The 22,613-nt window shown below is 47.1% G+C and overlaps 1 protein-coding gene across 1 annotated transcript; it reads left to right on the top strand.

Annotated features, from left to right (window-relative positions):
* The first annotated feature begins 157 nt into the window (after nt 1–157).
* Nucleotides 158–22,291, top strand: NAA60 (N-alpha-acetyltransferase 60, NatF catalytic subunit). The gene is made up of 7 exons (XM_080618693.1): nt 158–319; nt 13,119–13,234; nt 14,688–14,817; nt 16,211–16,307; nt 18,682–18,932; nt 19,748–19,918; nt 20,378–22,291. The coding sequence occupies exons 2-6, from the start codon at nt 13,125–13,127 to the stop codon at nt 19,889–19,891; spliced, it is 732 nt and encodes a 243-aa protein (XP_080474819.1). The 5' UTR covers nt 158–319; nt 13,119–13,124; the 3' UTR covers nt 19,892–19,918; nt 20,378–22,291.
* The last annotated feature ends 322 nt before the right edge of the window (nt 22,292–22,613 follow it).

The following is a 22,613-nucleotide window of genomic DNA, read 5'->3' as shown; positions in this document are numbered from 1 at the left end:
AGTGCCCGCAGCTGCCTCGCTAATTTAAACACTCCCTTTAATTAGCGCCCTCGGTTCCTCTGCTGCCTGCCCGCGGCTGCCCTCGTGGCCTCACGGAGCGGGGTTTTCCCTCTGCGCCTGCGCGGTCTCTGCCGGTCACGTGCCGGCGGGCAGCCTATGGGGAGGCACCTTGCTGCGCGGTGCCTGGGGAGAGGAAGCGCCCGCCGGTGTCCGTCGTGGCCGCCGGCCCCTCGCCCGCCGGTGCTGCCGCCGCACGGTATGCACTGACCTGCCCCGCTCGCCCGCGGCGCGCCCGCACGGCGCCCGCCGCCCCTCCGAGGTGAGCGGGAACCGGGGGGAAAGAGAGGGAGGGCGGGGTTGCCATGGCGACCTGCGCCCCGGACGGGCCTGGCACGGCGGCTGCGGGACGGCGCAGTGGGGCTCGGTCCCGCGGGCTGTTCTGGTCGTCGTGCGGGGCCATGATCCGGAGAGCCCCGGGGCAGCCTCCTGTGTCCGAGTCTGGAGGGGTGCGGGGCTTTCCGGTGCCGGGTTCGCGGGGCAGCCGTGCGGGAACCCGCTAGAAGCAGCGCGGTTATGTTGGCGAAGCTGTATTATTTGGGCTGTTACAATAAATAATCCGAACTCGAGCTGGACTTAGTTCGCTGGCACCGCCCTGTGCTCGGGTACAGCGGGGCCAAGGGAGAGAACTATTCCTTGGCTTTGGTAGAGCCGCAGAAGGTCCTGACAGCTATTCCTTCTGTTGGAATGCTCTGATATGTGCAGAGGCTCAGCCAGCAGCACAGGGGGTCTGTAGCTTTAACTAGTGCGTCTCCATTCCTCCTCTGTAGAAAAATTCCTCTTGGAAGGCCAGGAATATGTAATGCATCACTAGATCCAGCGCTTCCCCTTGCATGAACGCTGCTCTGTGTCTCCTGACAGCTTGGGTCATGGTTCACAAATCGCCCTGCCTGGCTCAAAGCTCACACACACCACAGCAGCTTCACTTCTCTGTGCTTTGCCCTACAGGAGCATTGTGTTCTTTTGAACCAGCCTGTAAAGCTTTAGCAGACAGAAAGCAAATGTTCAACTTCCTATCTAAGCAGGATGACAGCTCAGTGTTTTTACAAGATGTATCTTGAGGTTTGGATTGATCACACTGAGTCCCAGAGACTTCAGGGCACGGTGCTTCCTGCTGGATGTGGTGGCATAGTGGTGGCTGGCTCTGTTAGAGGTGTTCCAGCTGCTGTGCCCAGTCCCTTGAGCTGCACAGTGCTGGGTTACACCTACACTGTCTGTATGGCAAAAGCAGTGTCTGTATTTTGGTGTTTTGGAGACTGCCGAAGCCGCACGCTGAAGGTGTGGCTTCCTTCCATTTCCTGCTGGAGTGACCAGGGCTGATACCCTTGCCAGTGGGGTTGCCGTCTCCAGCCCTGAGCTAAAGCGTGAGTCTTAGACATTTGTTCCTGAATACAGGCATCAAATTATCGTCTCCCACAGTTAAGTTGCTTACGTATTTTGGTTACATTTGCTGTGCCGGGTTTGAACTCTGCGAGCCTGCTCTCTGTATCTGTTGTAGTTTTTCCTGTCTTTGTTATGCTGTAGCACCTCCCAGTATCACCCAGTCGGTGCCAGATGACTGTGGTGAGCTCTCCTGACCCTTGGCCGCTCATTGCAGCTATTCTCTCTGCTCTTGAGAACCACATGAACATGGGCTTGAGTGTCTGGCCTTTTATTGACAGATATATAGAGGCGTTATATATCTGTAACTAGCTCAGACCAAAGGCTTTCTAGGTGTGTTTTTCCTTCTTTTGTTCTGATAATTCCTGGTATCTTATTTGAGTACTACTGAGCAGCAAACTAATGTTCTCAGGGAACTCACTGTGAGAACGTGTTGTATTTTGGTTTGGTTTGTTTTCCCTTCCAGCAGTTAACACAGATTGGAAATGTTTGCCTTTCTCCAACCTGCGTTCTTTTTTCTGTTTACCAACTTTCAGCCTTTATCTGCCATTTCATTAGTCTTTTGGCATTGTGAGAGCTTTCAGCAACTGTGAACAGCTTTAGATTTTACTGTGCCCAATCCCAAAGGATCATCAGCCACTTTTGCTGCGTATCTGTTCATCTCTTATTCCATCTGTTTTTGAGGAATCTGCTGAACAGTTTATAGCTGGAATCTCTCTTCCACTATGGATTCATCCTGTATTTGCTTCCTTTCTTTTAATGTGCCATAGACTCCCCTTAGTCCAGCTTGGTTTTCTCAAAAGCCTTTATGGGGATGCTTCTGGTAGCTTTTTTGGGAGTGCTGGTGTGTGGTATTTATTCAAATAATCAGTTGCCTGTATGAATAAACTCTAGCAGATTCTTAAACGCGAGGTTCTTTAATTAAGAAAAGGTGGTGGCTTTCTTCCAACTTATTATAATTAGAGTGCAAACTTTTCATTTTGAGATAACACTGGAGCAGCTTCAGCCCCATTGGGAGCAGTGACACTGGGTGCTGTCTGACAAGGCTCTTAAAGTCGATGGTTTTATCTTGCAGGTTAAATAAGTAGGTGTGTTGTAAACTAGTGCTTTAATTAGTCTTTACATGCCTGGTAGCAAATAAAGAACCATGCAGTAGTATGTGAGCATTGTTCTAATATGTCATTTTGTTCTTTGAAGTAGCTGCTGCTATTGTTTCAGGTGGTTACAAGTTGACTTTAACATGTCTGAGCAATAGGTAAGTGGCTGTCCTGTGAATGCCCTCTTAAAAACTTGTGGCATTCTTAATTCTTGTTTCTTTTCCTAAACCAGAAGGGTATGATCCTGTCTTTTGGTACCTGGGCTGGCCTCAGATATCAGGAAAAGATGTGGGAACTGCCAGTGGAGTTCAGAAAAATGGTCTTGCGTAGTTGGGAGCTCAGAGAGCCTCTAACATAATCCATGTGTTTATTTTTGTTAATGAGGTCTGGTACTTCTTTCATGTCTGTTGTTATTTCTTTCCCAGAAAGGATGATCTTTATTTGCATGTGGGGGTGTTTTGTTTTTCTCAGTGGCGGATTTTTGGGGAACTGTGAGGTGTGTATGTGTGTCTATGAACATAGGTCTTGGGCCAGTGTAGTCTTATAAGCTGGTCAGTGAGCTGGTGCCTGGTATCTTAGCTCATCTGCTACATGAACTGGCCCTCCCACCCAAGAAACCATCCTCTCTCTTCCTGGTTGTTTTCCACCTCTCTGCCTCCCACCCCAGCCACTCCCAGTGTAATTCATCGAGTGAGCAGGAGCAGTGAAGCCGTGGTTGGGAAGGCTGACTCTGAGTGACAACGCTGGTGAAATACCTGAGGAATTACAGGTACAAACCTAGGGACTTCCTTGTGAGTGATTTGCAGTGCTGATTCAGAGGTGATCATGGCTCTGCCCTCCTGCTCATCATGGGTTGCTGGGCTGGAGGCAGCCTTTGGTAATGGACAGGAACTCCTGTCAGTGACTTGGTGCCACCGGCTGCTGTTAATGCCTTGCTCTTCTGGTGTTAAGATGCTTTTAAAGAAACAGTTGGGCTAAGCTGTTCAGTGTGACAAGAGAGAAAGTTCTGCCTTAGCTGAGCAGCTCATTACCTGCTTGAAAGTGAAATGCTGTCTGAAATCATTATTAGAGTGGTATTGCTCCTGTCTGCCTGGGGTTTTTAACCAGTCACAGCCTGTCTGATGGCTTCAACGCGCTGTGCTGCAAAAACACGTAAGAGTTTTATGTCTTACACTGTCCCCCACCCATACTTCCCTCCTCCCAGAATGGTAGGAATGGGAGCTGCTCAGTTTTCCAAGGTTAGCTTTTAATTCAGTTTTACATTTTTCATTTTCAGCTTACTACTGTGGATGTAAGAGCAGACATCTGTGCCAAAATCCATTTTAAATGTTGCTAGCTTAGAACGGTAGCAGTGGTGCTCTTGGAGGTGTTCTTTTGAGTCAAATCTGGGTGTCTGATGCTGGAAAGCACCACTGAGAAAGAAAAGGGAGCCATGTTGGCTCAAATCTTACATTTGGGATGTTGAAGAGGTGCATGTTTGCAGCACGTGTCTGCTGGCAAGGGCAGCAATGTGCTGTTCAAGCTTTTCTTTGATGTTTTGTTTTGTTTAAGCACCTTGTTTACAGCAGCCTCTCAGAAGTTCCTTGTTTGTGCTTCCTGTAGTGATGTGGGCGAAGGGACTGGGTTTATCGACAGCCGTGTGTTGCTGCTCGGTAATGAGGACAGTGTGGAGGAAATGGAGGCAGGCTCGAACTCCCTCTGCCTGTGTTTGTACTACAGCAGGCTGAATTTCTGGCTGGTTTTTTTGTCACTACGTACATTTCTGCGTGGCTCTTTATTCTAATTCGGGAATGGCAGTGGGCCTGCATGTGTGATGGGTTGTTTAGTTAGGTTTTTTGTTTGATTTCTGGAGGAACAGCTGCTTATTGGAAACTTGCCCTGTTCAGCGTTTGCAAGGTATTAGGTCTCTCCTCTAGTGAGCTTCTTGTTGTAAATGTGCCTCTATTGTGACCCTTCAGTTTTAACTCCCTGCAGTGCTGCTGTCACAAAGCAGATTTTCTCTTCTGCATCTTAACAAGAAAAGATTTAACAGGAAAACCCTTTTAGAGATTCTTGTTTGCCATTCCCCAGAGGAATTGCTATATCTGGGGCAGCAGGAAGCGGAGCCTTTTGCAGTATGCTTTGGAGATACTTTATTTGGGTATCACCTCCTGTGAAGTCTATGGCTTCAGTAACGTATCTAGAGTTGTAGGGTAAAAGAACAGCCCAGAAAGCAACTCGCATGCAAAACATTAACATTTCTGCTGCTGGAAGGCTGGACAAGTCAAACTTCAAGTGTGCAGAGGATCAGGGATACGAGTATAAAGGGATTTCACTAACAGTAAGTGTTTTCCTTTCAAATGAATAGCATCTGCTTGCTGTGCAGGTAGAACTACATTTTTGCCTTCTCATTTCTTAATATCCTTTTGGGGTCTGTTTCAAATCCTGATTCTTCATGGCAGGAAGCCAAAGTGTTAATCGCTGTGATCCTGTAGTTTTGACCTTCAGGCATTCAGTTCTGTGTTGTGCACACCTCAATCTGGGTGTAACAGAAAATGAAGTGCAGAGCTGGGGACAAGGCACAAGTGAGTTTCTTAAAACAATGATTTCAGAGGTGAAGAAGAATTGGCTGAGCAGTGAGGGATGAGCGTTTGGGAGGAGGCCCGAGTGCCAGGATGGGTGCTCCCAGGTTGTGTGTGACATGTTGCCTTCTTGCCTGTCTGAGTCCAGTGGCCAGGCTCTTGAGGATATTCCACTCAAGGAGAGTTTAATATCAAATTTACTTGCTTGGTATCTTTGGTGTTATGGAAGATTTTGATTTATCATAGAATAGTTAGAGTTGGAAAGGACCTTAAGATCGTCTAGTTCCAACCACCCTGCCATGGGCAGAGACATCTCACACTAAACCATGTTACCCAAGGCCTCATCCAACCTGGCCTTGAACACTGCCAAGGACGGAGCATTCACAGCTTCCCTGGGCAACTCATTCCAGTGCCTCACCACCCTCTCAGTAAAGAATTTCTTCCTTATATCCAATCTAAACTTCCCCTGTTTAAGTTTTAACCTGTTACCCCTTGTCCTGTCATAATTGAAGTCACAGCATAAGCATAATGCAGCAGTTGCAGTGTACAGTTGAATCCAAATATAAATATGATGCCTGTTACTGGTCCATGTGCTCACTGTCATGGTGCTTACTGCCTGCAGTCACCGGGAAGGAGTACTCAGATTCAGATACCCGTACACAGATACCAGGCTCAGGCCCTGGGCTTTCTTCAGAGTTTATTTTTTTAGTTGTCTGGTTTCTATACTTTGTGCTCAGCCACGGTATATGCTTCCCCAATGCTGGTCTGGCCAGCTCAGGGAGACATTGTTCTTTGTATATTGTCTCAGGGCACCTGGTGATTCACTGGTACAGCTGTATTTAAACCCAAGGTTACCTTCCTGGTCTCCCTGGTATTGAGATAAAGTCTGTTTTCTTTACAGTACATTCTTCCCCAGGCTCACTGTTGTTTTGGTCTCCTCCAGTGTGGGGGGTACTGGTCAGGGATGCTGCCTTGGGTGGATTTACTGGAGAAGAAAGTCCAGATAGTAACAAACTCCTTTCTCCAGAGTGATGTCACTGAGACAAGGTCAGGCTGTGCTTTGGAGGCAACTGGGATCTACATAGCAGGGCTGGACTAAAGGCATCTCTTCAAGATGGGGATCTAGGAGGCTCTGCAGGGGGAAGTGGTTGAGGAGGGCAGTTTTCTGCATGGAATGAAGCTGCTACTGAAGGAGTTATAAATAATGAGGAGCAAAAAGTCTTGAGCTAGTGTGTGTTCCTGAGTAACCAGGGGTACACAGGGGCTCTGAGGCTCCGTGCATGTGGGTCTGGTAGAAATGACAGAAAAACATCATGCCTGGATCAAAAGGACTATTGTGGAGTGACATAATGTAGCATCAGAGCCTGTTTCCAGCCATGTTCTCACGTTATTTTCAGACCAAGGCACAAAATCAGTTGTTTTGTCCTAGATTTTCCATTAAGAGTCTTGCTCACTCCAAACATCTGTTAATGTGGGGAATTAAGTGATGGCAGTGTTGAGCAGCACTCCTATGGGATGTGATGAATGGTACAGGAATGGAGGTGAAATGATCACTGTTCTGCTCATGACTGTGAACTCCAAGCTCCATCAATTTACATAACATACCGGGAATAAGAACAACTGCATCTTCTGGGGTTTCTGTGCTGCAAATCCCAAATGAACCTGCACAGGATTCCTAGAAGGAGCATTTGAAGGGATAAATGGAGCGTGACAAATAGCGTATGGAGGTATGCTTATATCGCATGCACAGCAGAGGTGGCTGTACTGGTGCAGGCAGCACATTTGACATCCCAGCTTTCCAGTTGTGCCTCCAGGTGCAAAGGAACCAGCCTGAGCCCATGCAGGATGAAGAGATTTGCTCCTCACTGGTGTTACATGGGCTTGTGGCCTGAACAACCTGATCTAAGTTGAGTTTAAACCTCGAAGGGTCCTTCTAACCTGGTTTGTTTTTAATTCTACCTGACTTGAAGTGATACCTAGGAAGTATAAAGCCAAGTATTAAAATGTCTTTAAGATTTGGCTTTGATAATGTTGCCCTAAGTCCTAGAAGTGCCTCTTTGAGATTCTTAATAATGAATTCATGATGTTTTCAAATCCAGTTACAATTTTATTGTGTTAAATAAAGAGCTTGATAACAGGGGTGTCCGGGTGGAACATTCCCTGTGAGACCAGTAGCCTAAAACCACAGTAAGTTTAAAATGAAATGCAACAGGGAAATCTTTATTGCTTTGCTGGAATTAGACTTTTGGTTGGTTCAGATTGAGTGGTTTAATGTAAATCAAATCCCTTTTGCCAGATGGTGTAAGGTAGAGGGACTTACAGCTGTGAAAACTCCTGCTGATGCTCTTGAAGGGATACTCCCCAGATAATAGCAGAGTTTGTGTCTGTTTTGAGCACCGTATTGCTCAGCCACAGCTAACACATCTGTCCTGCATTTTGAGTAGCTCTTAATTCTGTCTGGGCTTTGTTTGATCCTGTTTATTTACAAGTGAGTGACGATGCCAGGTGCCATCAAAGGTTTTTCTTCCTGTAAATATCGTCCTGGTGGGGTTTGAGGACTGTTCACACACAAAACAAGGACTTGGTGGCAATGCTGGAGCAGCACCTCTGGTGAGGTACAAGGCACAAGGGAATCCATCTCTGCCCTGCTGTGCATGCCTGTGAGTCTTCCAGGGAGTATCTGCAGGCTGTGTCTGTGCTTAGCAGATGGTGTGCTCATGTAATGTAACATACGGCTCCTGTGCATCTGCCCCTGACTGAAGCTCTGGGTAGCAGCAGCAGGAGGAATGTGACCTGGCAGCCAGACAAGGGCCAGCTCACACGCTGCCTTTGTGGAGCAGATGTGTTCCGTCCGCATCGATGTGGTGCCTCTGACCTGTCCTGTGCGCACTGTGTGCTTGGTAGTTGTCTGGAGGAGCTTAATCTTTTCCTTCAACAAGCAGATAATCCTTACTAATCTAGCAGGAGAGTGCTTGGAGAAAATGTTTTGAATTCCAGAAGGTAAAGAATCTTCAGCCCTAGTAAATAAAGGTCTGATCTATTTAACGGCAGAGGTGCCTGCAGTACCAGGGTGGTTGGTTGGCTGTGTGTCTTCTGGAACAGTGCTTCCTGAATTGTAGGATCACTTTATAAAACTATCTTGACAGTTCTTGTTTTTCTTTATTCTTTCCTGCAGGTTTGCTTTTTTCCATTGTGGACGAGTTGATTTCCATTAGCTATAAAATTGGAAAGTAAAAGATTTTGATGAACTTCAGTCTTTGTTTCTGCAAGTGAAGAAGATACCTTCATGTTGTTTTTTTTGTGTGAAGACTGAATTTGAAGCCAATACACTCCTTATTGAAGTTATATATGTATACAGTTCTAGTTACTATTCATTTAGCTTTAGTCTTAGATTATCTTGGGTTTATTCTGCCAGGAAATTCAGTAATACTTGTTGCTAGATGATAAAAATTTTATTTGGGATTTTCATGAGCTTATCCGCATGGAGTTTGAAATCCAAATAGAAGTTCATAAACCCAGCATCTTGTGATGGTTCATTGCTGAATTCCAACTTACTTTCATAGGAGGCACAGGGCAGAAACATTGTTAAAGCATGTCTAATAGTGTTAAATGATGGAAATCTGAACTTGAACCACTTGACCAGGCTTTTGCAGGTATGGAAGTGCTCGAGGGATCTCTCCAATTCATTTAAGCAGCTCCCTGCCAAATTCTAGTAAACATCACGCCTTATTCTGCATTTTGTCCTGGGTTCAGCGGTAGCAGTCATTTTTCTCCTTCTTAATAGCTGGTGCAGTGCTGTGGTTTTGACTTTAGTCTAAGAACAATACTGATAACACCGATGTTTTTAGTTGTTGCTAAGTAATGCTTAACTCTGACCAAGGACATTTTCAGTCTCATGCTCTGCCATTGAGGAGGGGCACGGGAAGCTGGGAGGAAGTAGAGACAGGACACCTGATCCAAACTAGCCAAAGAGATATTCCATACCACAGCACGTCATGCCCAGTATATAAACTGGGGGCAGTCACCCAGAAGGCCCAGATCACTGCTCAGGTCAGGCTGGCTATTGGTTGGCAGGTGGTGAGCGTTTGTATTCTCTTCCCTTGTTATTTCTCTTACCATTATTATTATTGGTGGTAGCAGTAGTGGTTTCTGTTATACCTTAGTTACTGGATTGTTCTTATCTCAACCCGAGGGAGTTACATTCTTTCGATTCTCCTCACCATCTCTCCTGGAGTGGGGAGGAAAGGTGGTGAGTGAGTGAGTGGCTGCATGGTTCTGAGTTACTGGCTGGGCTTAAACCACAACAGATTTGAACACCCCGTTGGATTAAGAGTGCTATTTCTCTCAATTTCTCTAGAAATAATGGTATTATCTAGATTTTATGTGGGTTGTTTTTTTCTTTTTTTTTTTTAAATACAAGAACCTTAAGAAGGAAAGAAAACTTCCTGCTCTTGAGAAATCCTGAATTGAGGTTTCATAGGTGTGAAGGATCTAGTTCAAGTAGAGAAACTGTCCCTGTACCTGGTAGCTAACCTAAACTCTAACCAATACCTGCTCTTGCACAATGAAACCTACAAGTAAGTGGTAGAAATATGCGAGTACCAGTACTCGGCTCATTGTGCTGAATTAACATTGATAGTTCATGGAGTCCCAACCATTGCTTGGGCTGAGGCTCCTCTGCCTTTTAGGCAGAGTTACTGTGAGATACTGTTCTTGAGCTCGTTACAGCTAGAGCTTACTGATGCCAAAGATTTATGATGTTGTTGTAAAATGGTAAGGTTAGGCCTTACTACGTGCTTTGATTTAAAATTATCTGTTAAGTTGGCTTATTTAGTAATGTACTTACTTTCTTTTCATCCAACTTCCATTACTGCTAAATACTTAGAATGAGAATTTGAGAGGTTTCTCTGCAGATCTCCAGTGCACCCAAGGCCAAAACGTTTTGCTACATTTGTTTCAATAGAGCAAGGCAGAACACTAGTGGAAATGATCAAAATCTGTATACTTTCCTGGAAGGTTTTTCTTTGTTTTGAAAATAATTTGTTGTATATTAATATCTGCAGGTTTTAGGTAGGAAAGGAAACCAAATGCTCTAATTCTGCTCACTGCTAGCTTTGTTATTTTGGGAAGGGGTATCCTCAGAGCTCTTTCAAATGTTAACTGCACGGTTATTTCATAAGCACAAAATGCTGTCTGGTTTTATACTCGCCATAGATGAGTGTTTCCCACTTTGACACAAGGGGGAGGTCTCTCTGCCCGCTGGATGTTAACCATGCTATTTTCCGGAGTGAGCCGAGCACAGGAACAAAGGGCTGACACCTGAGGAAGAGGCATTAAACGAAATGACTTGACTTTGGGGTTTCCGAAGCAGCTGTGGACCTCCCCCTGTCAACAGCATGAGGCTGGAGCCATATTTTGTGTCAGAGCTGAGTATTTTCAATGTTGCAGTGTGAGTGGAGCCAATAAACCCCTAAAGGCCCTTTTAACTCCTGTTGGGTGCTGGGGTTCTATTTTACACTGATACCGGTCACTTCCAAACATATCTTCTGTCCTCTAAAAGCAGGCTGATTCTAAAAGTGATGCTGTGGTCACTGTGCTAGCTGAGGCTTTTGTTCAGGACTGTGGCTCTGCTAATCGCAGCATGCCACAGGCTGTGCAGAGGGCCAGGACCTGGTTCTTGGGTGGTTGCCCAGATACCTCTGCAGAGCCAGCGGCTGTCACTGGGGTATGAAGAGAATTGACTTCCTTGGGATTTCTTCTGTCTGGGACACAGCTCTTCCAGCAACAGCAATACCTGGCCAGGGAAGGAAGTGCTCTCCTGAAACCTTGTGGCAGGACACAGTGCTAGGTGGTGTCTGAAATGTTCTGTAAATGTGCAGGAGCATCTGCATTGGGCCACATAATGCAAAGTGGATGGAGCGAGTCCCCACAAATGCAACCGGTGCTGGGAAACAGCTGTCTGGATTTGAGGGGAGAGGAGTTATCCTGTGCAACAAAACGGTCATGGATTACTTTAAGGCTGGCTTCAGCCACAGGATAATGCACAATGCTTGCCCAGAATATAGCGTTAAATAAACATGGACTGATCCTCACAAGAATGCGTCCTGTGCTGGCTCTGCCTCTCCTGCTGCAGCAGCTGCAGCTGAGGCTGCTCCTAGGCCCCTGCCTCTTCTATTCATTAGCAAAAATATGGCTCTGTTGTGGTTGTTCCGTTTAGCTGGTTCCTTAATGCTGAGAGTACTGCCCGAGGAGGGGTGTTGCCTTACAGGAGCATCAAAACTGACAAAGGAAAATAAAATGTACAAGAAAAAGCACTCCTGTTGCAAACCTGAGTGCTGCTTAATGCCCTCTAACATAGCGATGTACCGGGGCTTGGAGCTTTGCCATGGCCAAGGCAACTCTGGCTCTATGTGCTTGTTCACTCCTCCTCCTCTATCCCCCCACCCCAAAGGTGACCTTATGCTACCCGGGCTTTTCCCAAGCAATTCCTTCCTATGAACGATTTTGCCCTCACTTTGTGATCTTGTGGTGAGCCACTGTGCTGAAATGGCTCAGAAGGGGTCTGGTGAATGTGGCACCGAGTTGCACACTGCTCTGCACTGCTTCAGCATGCTAGAAGGTCACCAGGGGCTAGTGCTGGAGAGTGTGTTCGCTGCCACAACAGGGTACAGATTTGAAGTCCAGCGTCAGAGGGCTTGAGCTGATCCTAGGAGTATCAAATTAGTTTTAAAAGCAGCCAGGAGTACTGGCTTTGTGGGGTTTCTAGGCGCTAAAGTTGATTTGAAACTGGCATCTGACTGGTTATGAAAGCTGTAGGCTGCTCGGTAAATATGCAGCCGGAGTCCTAGAACAGGCTGTGAAGTAGCTGTGGTTCTTTTTTAAGGACTTATTTGGAGAAGAATGAGTGATCCATATCAATATATGGGTCCCTGCAGATGCCCTTCTTGGGGAAATATGTAGGACCGGTCACTGGGAGGAAAGCTGTGTCTGGGAAGGATGCCTTGCTTGAAGAAACCCATCCCATTTCACCTCTTCCAAGAGCTGTAAGAGAATGTCCTTGGAACTCTGTTAAAGCATTTTGCCATTCTTTCTGCCTACTTTGGAACAGATTTCTCTAGATGACAGTGGACCTTATTTGTATGTTTTCTCCTGTTGATATGTTGGCTGTTTGATGTGTTCCAGGTTGCACACAAACCAGTGCCAGAGTTTTCTTCTTCCTCCCTGTTCTTCGTTCATGTGTCTGTGCTGCAAATGCATTTACAACCACTTCTGTTACAGCTTGCTTCTTTGCCTCTGGTACCTTGTTAGGAAAAGGCTAAAGACATTGGAGTTAGTGTGCTGTGCGTGGTTAGCAGGGTTGTGGTAGTGCTGCGGTGAAAGAAAAGGGTATCTCGGCATTTCTGTATTTGAACGCTGTCTGCTGGGCTGGAGAGGAAGCCCTTGTGGAGTTGTAGCAGGTAGGAATAAGGGGAAATGAAACTCATCCACCAGCATAAGTGAAACAAAATGAACCTTCTAAAAGAATTTGAATCCTGTGCATACGTACTAACTGGAGATGATGGCGTTGTGTAAGAGTTTATAAATGTTTTTCTAGCAGTGCTTCCTTTTTAAGCTGTTTGTTCGCTTTTGTTTGGTCCTGCGTAGACATGTGAAGAGCTCCATGCATCATAAGCTACACTTGGCACATTGTTGGCTTACTTAATGCAGCATCCCGAGCTCTTTTTAGAAGTGGTTGTGCCATGTGTTCCCTCACGCAGCATCGCTGGACCATGGTGTGTAGAGATGCAGGGCTGGGTCAGGCTGAGAAGTGAGATGTGCTGATCCTGTGGGCAGCAGGGCTTTGAGTTGCTTCTTGGGTTAATGTTGCCATGTTTTGGTTCATCTCTCTTGAAAACTTATTTTGCTAAGAAAAACAGCTTGACACTGAGACCTTCCTGCTGCCTTTGTGCAGATGCCTGGCTGCAGCTGGCAGTCAGAACCTGAGCTTCTTCATTCTTAACATGCTTGCTTTCTTTTCTTGCAGGCGTGAATGACAGAGGAGGTGCCCCCCACTGCACTTACAGACGTAAACCTGCGTCTTCTCTGCCACAATGACATAGACACAGTGAAACAGCTCTGTGGCGACTGGTTCCCAATAGAGTAAGTTAATGGCTTTGGGCTGAGATGGTGGGGATCTAGAAACAAATGGTGTGAACCTGCACTGGCCCAGTTCAGAGCTGACAGCAAAGGCTCTGCAGCCATCTGGACTAAGATAAGAGCCAGTTCTGAATCTTTTATGCAGTGTGGTGGTGGTCCTATTAATGGCCCTTTGCTGCTTATCCTGATCAGAAAGTTCCTGTATGCAGATTTTGGCAGAGAAATAGGCTTTGTTATTAAGGGGGTGGATCATCTCCTTGGGAAAGACTGTGTTTGAGATGGGGAAAGGAGCACACTTCCAGGGAAAAAGTAGCATCCTTGTGCTTGTGAAAGTTGTGTTCTGGAGTGTGTGCCAAGAAAACACCCTCAGAGCTGAACCAAACTGACCTGGAGCAACTGTTCCTAAGGAAATGTCTGTCTGAATGTCCCAGGAGAGACCAAACAGTACTTGCCCATGTACACTGTGGCTCCCGAAGTTCTGGCTCAAAGCTGATCTCAGTCTTTCCCAGGTCAGTTCCCCAGGCCCCCATTTGGTAAATGCTTGTATCAGCACAAGCATGGGAATAAGGAGCTTTTCTGGGGGACAGGGATAGCTTTCTCTTAAAGCTTCCAGGGAAACTGCAGCTGTAGACTTCAAGGATTTCTTTAGCTTTGTCGAGAAGGTTTACAGAGGATTTTAGTGGACTGTAATTAAGATTGCATAAAATGTAACGAACCAGCAAAAGCATTTGTAGTATTTTGGATTTGCAGATTTCTTTTAAACATGAGGCATACTGTGCTCTCACTTGGAAATAAATGAATGTGTGCTGGTTTCCTGTAGTAGCTGCAGGAGGAGGAGGAGAGCTGGAGGCTGGTGATGCAATCTTTTTGGTACCAATATGCAGTATTTTTTCACATGTGTATAAGTTAATGAGATCTTTACATCTCAGATGAGGGCAGATGGATCTTGCATTTAAAAGTAACTTGCTAAAGATGGAAGTGAAAGCTCTGGGCTATGAATGTAAAATGAAATGTGGTTGTCTTAGCAAGGCAGGAGGCCATTATGTGTGCAGCCTGCATTGCTGCTTAGATGCAATTGGAAGAAACCATGCTACCAAATGGGGTACAGCAGCTCTTTGTTGTTCATTGGTACTATACAAGAGTTAAGACAGGAAGGGTGAATGACTTCCTAACCCAGATTACATGGAATAAGCTAAATCACAGAAAGAGCTTTAGATTGGCATATGTGTGAGGTACTTGACTGGCTGGCTGTGAAGAAGACAGCCTTTTCAGTAGCACAGCTTCCTGCCCTTAGTATTGTGTAAAATGCATTGGTCTGCAGTTCCAGTGGCTGGCATTAAAGATGTTGCTATCCATTTCCAGTTGAGCAGCATCTTGGCACAATGTTGGCTGTGGCGCTGCCTACTCCCATGGACTTTGTGTCCCTAAACATTCCTGTTTTTCCTTCCTTCCCCAGGTACCCTGACTCATGGTACCGGGATATCACTTCCAACAAGAAGTTCTTTTCCCTTGCAGCCACATATAGAGGCTCCATTGTGGGAATGATAGTGGCAGAGATCAAGAGCAGGACAAAGGTTCATAAAGAGGTATGCTACTAAACTGTACTTCAGTATGAGATAGTCCACCTCTTGCCATGGTTAACTGGGATGGGACCTGTTTGGGACATTTTTTCTCCCTCTATCCAGACACTTGTAAGAGTGATCCTGAATTAATTTAAGAAACCAGGAACATATTGATTTCCAGCTAATGGAACATGGGTATTGGGATGGGTCTGAACACGTGGGCTGCTGAGCAGCCTGGAACCATAGTCTCTTCCTGCTGCAGCTAGGCAGCTGTGGCTGATGGGAAGCTGACTGCTCAATGTGCTGTGCAGAGAGATCCGGTCATGCAGTGGAATCCAAAAGTGACTGTGTAGCAGGCCGTGTACCTGTTTGGCTGTTTTCATTGTTCCTGGTCATCCATTGCTGGTGACTGAGGTATGAGCAGCTGTAGGAGAGTGAACCTCTTCTGTTCTTACACAAGTGTTGAACTTCCTTCACTGTTCTGGATGAGTCACTACAGTGACTTCCTCAGAAACTCCTTCATTTACATGGTCACTGTCTCTAACAAAAGCAGAGGAGACCAATTTGCAGAAGGCTCAGGATTCAGGGGTGACAGAGCTTGGAGGTCAGGAGGGACAGCACAGTACAGCAGAGAGGTGAAGAAGAGATGGTCTCTGAAGACAGTATGGGAATAGACCACTGGGTTAGTGTACAGAAAACAGCATAGGCAAGTGGATTAAAAAGAAGCAGGGCAATGCAGAGAATTCATAACTTCTAAAAGGCTCTCAGTATTGTGATTAAACAGTAATCTTAACATTTATAGAGGCTGAGAGAATTGAGTAGGATGGGTCTCTTCATTTTAGCTGTCTGGCTTCACCTCAGAGCTAGTCAAAGTCAGAAACTGCATCTTCAGCAACTCTAACGAAAGGCTCTTGTTCCAGCCAAGCTGAAAGCCAGGGGCTTATTCAGCCACTGGTCCAGGCCATTGGGCCTGTAAACGTGTGCTACTTGTCCTCTGCAACAATACAGAGACCTTCAGCTGACATGAAGCTCAGCTGGAGCATGCAGACAATAAAGACTGTTGCTGGACTGATGTAGATACTGATGGGTAACTCCAGAATTAGCACTTGGAATCCTCCCTGGTAAAGAATGCAAATATATTCTATCCTTAAGTTCACAAATAATGTATATAGTAAGGAAAGATCCTGATTTGTGTTCTGTGTCTGGGAAGATGTTATGAAAGTAGGAATAACCCCTAAGGGACCATGCTTGGAGTTTCTAATTCCCCACGTCCTTTCCAGAAGCTTCAGTTAAGACTGTTTAGTGAAGAGAAGTTTCCAGCTATAGCCTTGTTTTCAGATGCTCTGGGTTGGGATTCTTGCTTTCTCCTGTGCCTCCCCAGATATCCTACTAAATAACTTGTCTTTTCTCTCCTCAGGATGGAGACATCCTAGCTTCCAATTTTCCTTTGGACACGCAAGTTGCTTACATCCTAAGTCTTGGAGTGGTGAAGGAGTTCAGAAAACATGGAATAGGTAAGATGCTGCAAAGTGACAACTCTGTTGTTATTTGTCATGTGCGGGCATGACTGAAGGAGACCTGCAATACCCTTTTGAGACAAGCTTGTTGATGATTTGTGCCAGCAATTGGGAAGGTGACACACTCACATCCCTTCTTGGTGCTAATGTGGGTGTACCGAAATGTTGTTACTGGCTTTGTCCATCTTGATCCTAGGGGATAACTGACCACACAAAAAACTTGCACTCCTGCTGCTGAGACTGAAAGTGCCAGGACTTCACCCTGGAGCAGGGTTTGAAATGATTTTCTTTCATGGGTGTCAGATGCCTCATCCCTGAAGCAGAAAATAGAGCTGCTTATAATTTTTTACCTTAACATATAGAACAAACATTTAGAAGAAAGAGTGTAACTTGGACCTGATTAAATCTGTCAGATGCATTTAAAAGTCAGCTCTGAATGCCTGCTGCAGCACACAGCTTTTTTTGCATCCATTTGAAAATCCTGCAGTCAGAGTTCATCTCTGTTTAGAACAGGATGTGTTTGTCATCAAATAAGTGCCCTTGTGGGGCAATTTCAAGCATGATCTGTCTTTGATCTGCGAAAGGAAATAGGCCAGGTTTGACAGCATGGCCCAGTGTTGCACATCTGATGTTTCTTCAGTGGATACAGGTATAACTCCTCTTCTTCAAGTCCTCTCTTCTCCCACATTCGTGTTTAGAAAGATACATACTGATAGGATACATAAAGAAATGACCAGCAGAGTCCTCAGTGAGAGCACTGTAGTTAAAACTTGCATTGCAATGCTACTGGAGATAAGTATTTTCTTCTTTGTACAGAAATACAAAGAACACAGGAAAATGTTCAGAGAAGGTGGTAAAGGGGTCTCCTGTTCCATAAAACTGTGGTGGGTTTGAGTCTCCTTTCAGTTTCCAAAAGCTGATATTTTTTTTTTTTTTCTTCTTTCCTTCAAGCTCCATCTTGCTGGAATTTTCTCCTTTCAGGATTAGTGTGTTCTGTACCTATTACATCTCTACAGCACATTGCTGTGTTCCATCAAAACCTTTGGTCTTGTACATGTAGCAAAACAACCTAAAGAAGCTGCTGCCTGCTGGCGCTTCTCCTGAGACCTTTCTCTTGAGAGCTTTTCTACTTGTGTTTGAAGCTGAAGTCTTTCATGCAGGAGTCTTTTCACCCCAGGCACACTTCTAAGCACTAAAGCTCTGATTTTTCCCTGGCAGACATTAAAAAGCTTTGGTTTCTAATTCTCTGTTATCCTTAAACCAGAGGGCAGTTGGTTCTCTGAGAGATAAAAGCATGGAATATCTCATAACACAATAAAACAGCTCTTCTGTTTCTCACCAGTCTCTGGGTGGTGTTTTTGTGCTTGGCTGATAAAAAGTCCTCACTAAGTATCAAGTGACCATGAAGTCAGTGCTGCTGACTTCTGCTCTGAAATCCTATGTGTCCTTGTCCCTGAGTCTTACATTGGATTGTGAAACAGCAGCATGAATCTCACCTGTGTGTATTAGCTAAGCTATTTCTTTAGCCTGTTTTTACCACACCTTACGAAAGCAAGTTCCCCTGCAGGTTGTGCTGGGTCCTTCATGCCATGTTGAGGTGGTTTGGATGAACCTCCAGGTCTCATCTGTTGGGGCTGGAGTATCCTCTGTGCCTGTCTCTGGTTTCTGCTGCTGAATAGTGGCTGCAGCAAATCTGGTTTGAATGAGACTATATCTCATCTCTCCTCCTTAGGAGAGATCTTAAAATCCTACCAGTTCTTAGATTTGAATTCAAGTTCAGCAGACACAGTGCAATAACCTGCTTGTCAAGTCCTGTTGTAAATGGTTTTAAAATACATAGATAGAATCATAGACTCATAGGATAGTGGTTTGGGTTGGAAGGGAGCTTGAAGTTCATTTAGTGCCAGCTGCCCTGCCATGGGCAGAGGCACCTTCCACTAGACCAGGTTGCTCTCTGTGTGTAAATGTGCTGTGTTTCATACATGTGATGGAACTGATTCCATTGAAAATGATTCACTGACCCTCCCCAGAGCTGGGAGCTGCTTGCCCAGGGATGGGCATTATTGACAGTTTCGCATGTCTGGCTCTTCTTTGTGGTTATTGAATCAGAAGTTTGTGTCTTTATAAGATGTGTTTTGTGAAGCCATGCTCATAGGCAAGGTGAGGTTCATATTAAAACCACATAGTGTGGTCCTGTTTAACTCATCAGGAGGGTTTGTGAGAACTGGGTTAGACCTGGGGTCTCCAGGTGTCTGCAGCAGTTGCTGCTTAGACACTGGGTGCAGGAGATCTCAGCTGGGACCTCCAAGCCCTTGTGCTGCCCTGTGACAGCAGCTGCACTGTGTGATTCTGCTGCTCTTTCCTTCAACAGGTTCACTTTTGCTTGAAAGTTTAAAAGACCATATATCAACAACTGCCCAGGATCACTGCAAAGCCATCTACTTGCACGTCCTCACCACTAACAACACAGCAATAACCTTCTATGAAAACAGAGACTTTAAACAGCACCACTATCTTCCCTATTATTATTCCATCAGAGGGGTCCTCAAAGATGGCTTCACCTACGTCCTGTACATCAATGGTGGACATCCACCCTGGACAATCTTATATCCTTTACCTTCAGTCTGATTAGCAATGGAGCACGCTAAAACCAAACTGTGTTCTGGGTTAACAATAGCAATCTAGCAATGTGTGAGCTGGGGTAGGTCTGGGGACTGATGCCTGCTCAGACATGAGCTTAATCTGGAGCTGGAAGGAAGATGTTAGAGGAATAGGACAGAGGCCTGTTTGTCCTCTGGTTCCTCTGGGAACAGTTCAGAGAGGCAGTGTAGGATGGTACATTGAGTTCTAAGTTGGAGCAAGTGTGATACTAGTGGTAGTGAATACTGGTGTTAAGCCAAAGCATGCTTGTGAGGTGCAGGATTTGGCCAGGAGCATGGCAGAGAAGCCCTTTGTCTTGCTTCCTGTGACGTGGGATGCCGTGTGACCCTGGCCTGGCCTAGATCTCAGCAGCCTGCTCTCAGACTGGCTTTGGGAGTTCGTTTCAGGTCACTGGATCATGGAGAAGAAACTTGATCTTTCCTGGGTGTAGCTGGTCAGTCCAAACCTCTCCAGGCAAGCAGATGGATTGCCATCCCCACAGGAACTTGCTGTGGAGTGCAGAGGGAACCAGCAGCTACTTAGAGAAGGTATTTCCCACACAAGTTGGGGCCAGCGTTCCCAAGCTGCTGCCCTCTACAGTGCAAAGCAGACCTGCTTTTGACAGAAAGGAGCAGGCAGTTAATACAAAGAGTAGATCTGTCTAACTGAGCAGAGCAGCTTTCACTGTATCATGGAGCCTCTTTAGGGAGTGCTAGTCCCCAGAGTTATTTTAAGTTATTTCTTAAGTTGCACTGTGAATGTTGCTGTCCTTAACTGGGGCCACTGACTACCTACAGCACATTGGATCAACGCTGGCCAGCCTGAGCCCATGTTCAATTCCCCAGAGGATATATCGGCAGGCCCAGAGCCTTCTCTGCAGCCTTCTCCCCTGGTCGGGCATTTCTGCCAAGAGCGGCATTGAGTACAGCCGGACAATGTGACGGGAGCAGAGGGTACAGAAGGCAAAGGTGGGTATCTGGGGAAGAGCTCCCTTCTCTGCTCAGAGCCAGCAGTGGTGTGGTGGTAGTGCCCCATGGCCACTGTCCTGGGGAGCTGAAAGTGTCCTGGAGCTGCAGTTCTGCTGCTGGGCAAGCTACTGTGTAAGGTGTCTGGGGCACAGCAATGCCCCAGCCTCCAACTGGGGGCCAAACTCCCACTGGTTCAATTTGAATGGAGTTTGAACTCTGATCTTGCTTTCTTGAGCCCAGAGCCCAACAGCAGATTAACCTGTCCCTGCTGTCTCTCCTTTTCCTAGCTCGGTTAGACCAGCTTGCAAGACTCAGAGTGACCACAGTCCTCGCTCTTTGTCCAGCACAGTAACTAGAAGCCCCTTTGCTGTTGTCTCTGACAACAAGGTGTTCAGGACAGCAGCTCCTCAGTACACTTGAAGAAATCTGTAACACCTTGTTTCCCTTTTCTTTCCGTAGGATTGCTCTTCCTTTCATCTCCTGAACCATCCGGCTCTGCACTGGTGCCAGTGATGACGACAGCTCTTGATCAGTGACCCAGCCCCTGGACAGGACTCCTTGTTCCACAGATTGACCGAGATTTGGTAGACTTCACACTTGCGGGGCTGCAGCCCTGACCTACCCCCATGGCCTCGAGCCCCGGCTGTGCGCCAGCTGAGGGCCCTTTGCATCACCACTCTGTGTGCATGTTGCACTGTCCCTGCCACTTCCCTTGCCTCTGGTTTGCTCCTATTTGTATACGTGATGTAGGAGGGTTCAGCTGCTGCTTCCACACCGTGGCTACTGAAAGCAAGGGGAATGAGGTTAATGAATCTGTGCTGACCATGTAAATGAGCCATAAGTGGCCTGGCAGGATGTAGACATGCCCTTATTGCAGGGGAAGGGGAAGCCAGGGGAGGGGAAGTGGGGATCATGTCTGGGTCCTGCCAGGTCAGGTGCTGGGTGCTTCCTGTGGGTAACTTCCAGGGAGGGCAGCTGCCTTGCATAAAAGCCACCCAGCCCCGCCAGCCCTCCAGTGACTTACAAAGCAGCATCTCATTCAGGATGCATCAAGTAGAAGGCAGGGAATGAAATTGCTATTTCATAGTGAAATATATATATATTATACTGTATAGATCTTTCTGCCTTTGTCCAAGTTGGAATGTAGCAGGAGGGGGAAGCTGGGGTGTAGAACTGCTGCAGCCAGAGCCCTGCTCCTCCACTGCATGCGCCCTCCCTCAGCTCCGGGGCTGGACTCTGCAGGCTCTTTAGGGATGAGATCTGTGCACAGATCACAGCAGCTTCTCCTTGCTGCTCACTGTTGTGCTTCAGGCCATGGTCTGGGCACCCCCGGGACAGTGCCAGCAGGCAGTCTCCTGGTGGCTGTCCTGTGGTTGTCCAGCAGTGTCCTGGCTGCAGGAGCCTCCATGGGCAGGCCAGCCTGGGGCTGGGTCTCAGCTCACTAGCAGTTAACATCCAGCCTGTGTCCCTGGGCTGGCACTGCCCATGGCTGTTCTGGTTGGGGGTGTTGGTCCCTCTTCTGGGATCAAAGAGGTCTAACTCAGTCACTGACAGAAGGCAGAAAGGTTTCCACGAGGATGGTCAAGCTTGAAGCTGTTGGAGTCCATACTTGGAGACCCTCAAGCCCTGGGAAGCTGGGGCTGACCGTGGTGTGGGCCTTGCTCTGAGGGCAGAAGTCCCTTCCAACCCATCCTCTGGCTCAGCAGGGCAAGCAGCTGGGTGCAGCTGCAGCAGCAGTCAGGCTGAGTGTGGCTCAAAGGATGCAGTTCTGTAGCAGAGGACCCACAATAGGGTAGGGAGCTGCAGCCTGAGCTGGAAGCTTCAGCTGAGGTACCTCTCGTGGGGTTGTAGCTGGGTCACAGGGTGGGATAGGAGCTCTGCTGCCATGGCTGGGATAGGCTGGGGGGGGGCTTTGGCTGTCCCCAGTGCTCCTCTCGCAGCCTGGCTGGGTACCGCTGCCAGGGCAGGAGCCACTGTGACCCTCTCCTTGCCACAGTGCTTTCCATAGGGAGACCCAAGGCACCCTTCCAGCCTTATTTATCTTACCACGTTTTGGGGTTTTTTTGCTTATCCACTTTTTACTTAGACATGTCTGTTTGTTGGTTTGCGAGTTTCTTTAGGAGCTCAAGCCCCTGGTTTTCCTCAGCATTTGCTTTCTCTGGACCAGAACGCCTCTTTCTCTCCCGATTCCCTGGCACCGTTCCCTCCTCTCCCTGCTGCCCGTTACACAACCCAGCTCCGCTGCTGCAGTTCTTGGGCGCGCCCTGAGGGGAGCTGTGACTGCTCTGTGTCCGCTGCCACCCTGCCCTGAGGAGCGCCATTGCTGTCACCATTGGCCTCTCGAAATGTCTTTAATTAAACTAAACCTCTTTCCTGGGTTGTTTCTCACTCTCTGCTAGAGCTGGCCTCTGAGGAGCTGCTCGAGCACCTCCACCTGACCTTGTGCTCTGCCATGATGGAAGGGGACCTCCCTCTGGGCTGGGATGGGGGGTAGCTCCTGCTGGGATCAGCTGGGAGCAGAGCAGCCAGCACAAGAGCCTGCCCAGTGCAGTGGAGCTGCTGGAAGGGGGTGGATTCTACTACTGAGTCCCTGCACAGAGAGCAGGGCCTTGGACACTGCAGCCCGGCTCCACTGGCTGCTGCAGCAGTGCCTGTGTTAGACAGGACAACCTCACACCTGGAGCCAGTGCTCTGA

The sequence above is a fragment of the Psittacula echo genome (genome assembly GCF_963264785.1).
Source record: "Psittacula echo genome assembly, chromosome: 5".
NCBI classification, from domain to species: domain Eukaryota; kingdom Metazoa; phylum Chordata; class Aves; order Psittaciformes; family Psittacidae; genus Psittacula; species Psittacula echo.
The sequence above is the reverse complement of the archived record's forward strand: the minus strand, read 5'-3'. Positions and strand labels throughout refer to the sequence as shown.

What these genes read in the sequence shown, in the direction of transcription:
- NAA60 (XM_080618693.1), top strand. Translation starts at nt 13,125, where the DNA reads ATGACAGAGGAGGTGCCCCCCACTGCACTTACAGACGTAAACCTGCGT. An exon ending in GGACAAAGGTTCATAAAGAG is followed by an intron (nt 14,818 to 16,210) that starts GTATGCTACTAA and finishes TTCTCTCCTCAG; the next exon opens with GATGGAGACATCCTAGCTTC. An exon ending in TCTTATATCCTTTACCTTCA is followed by an intron (nt 18,933 to 19,747) that starts GTCTGATTAGCA and finishes GACTACCTACAG; the next exon opens with CACATTGGATCAACGCTGGC.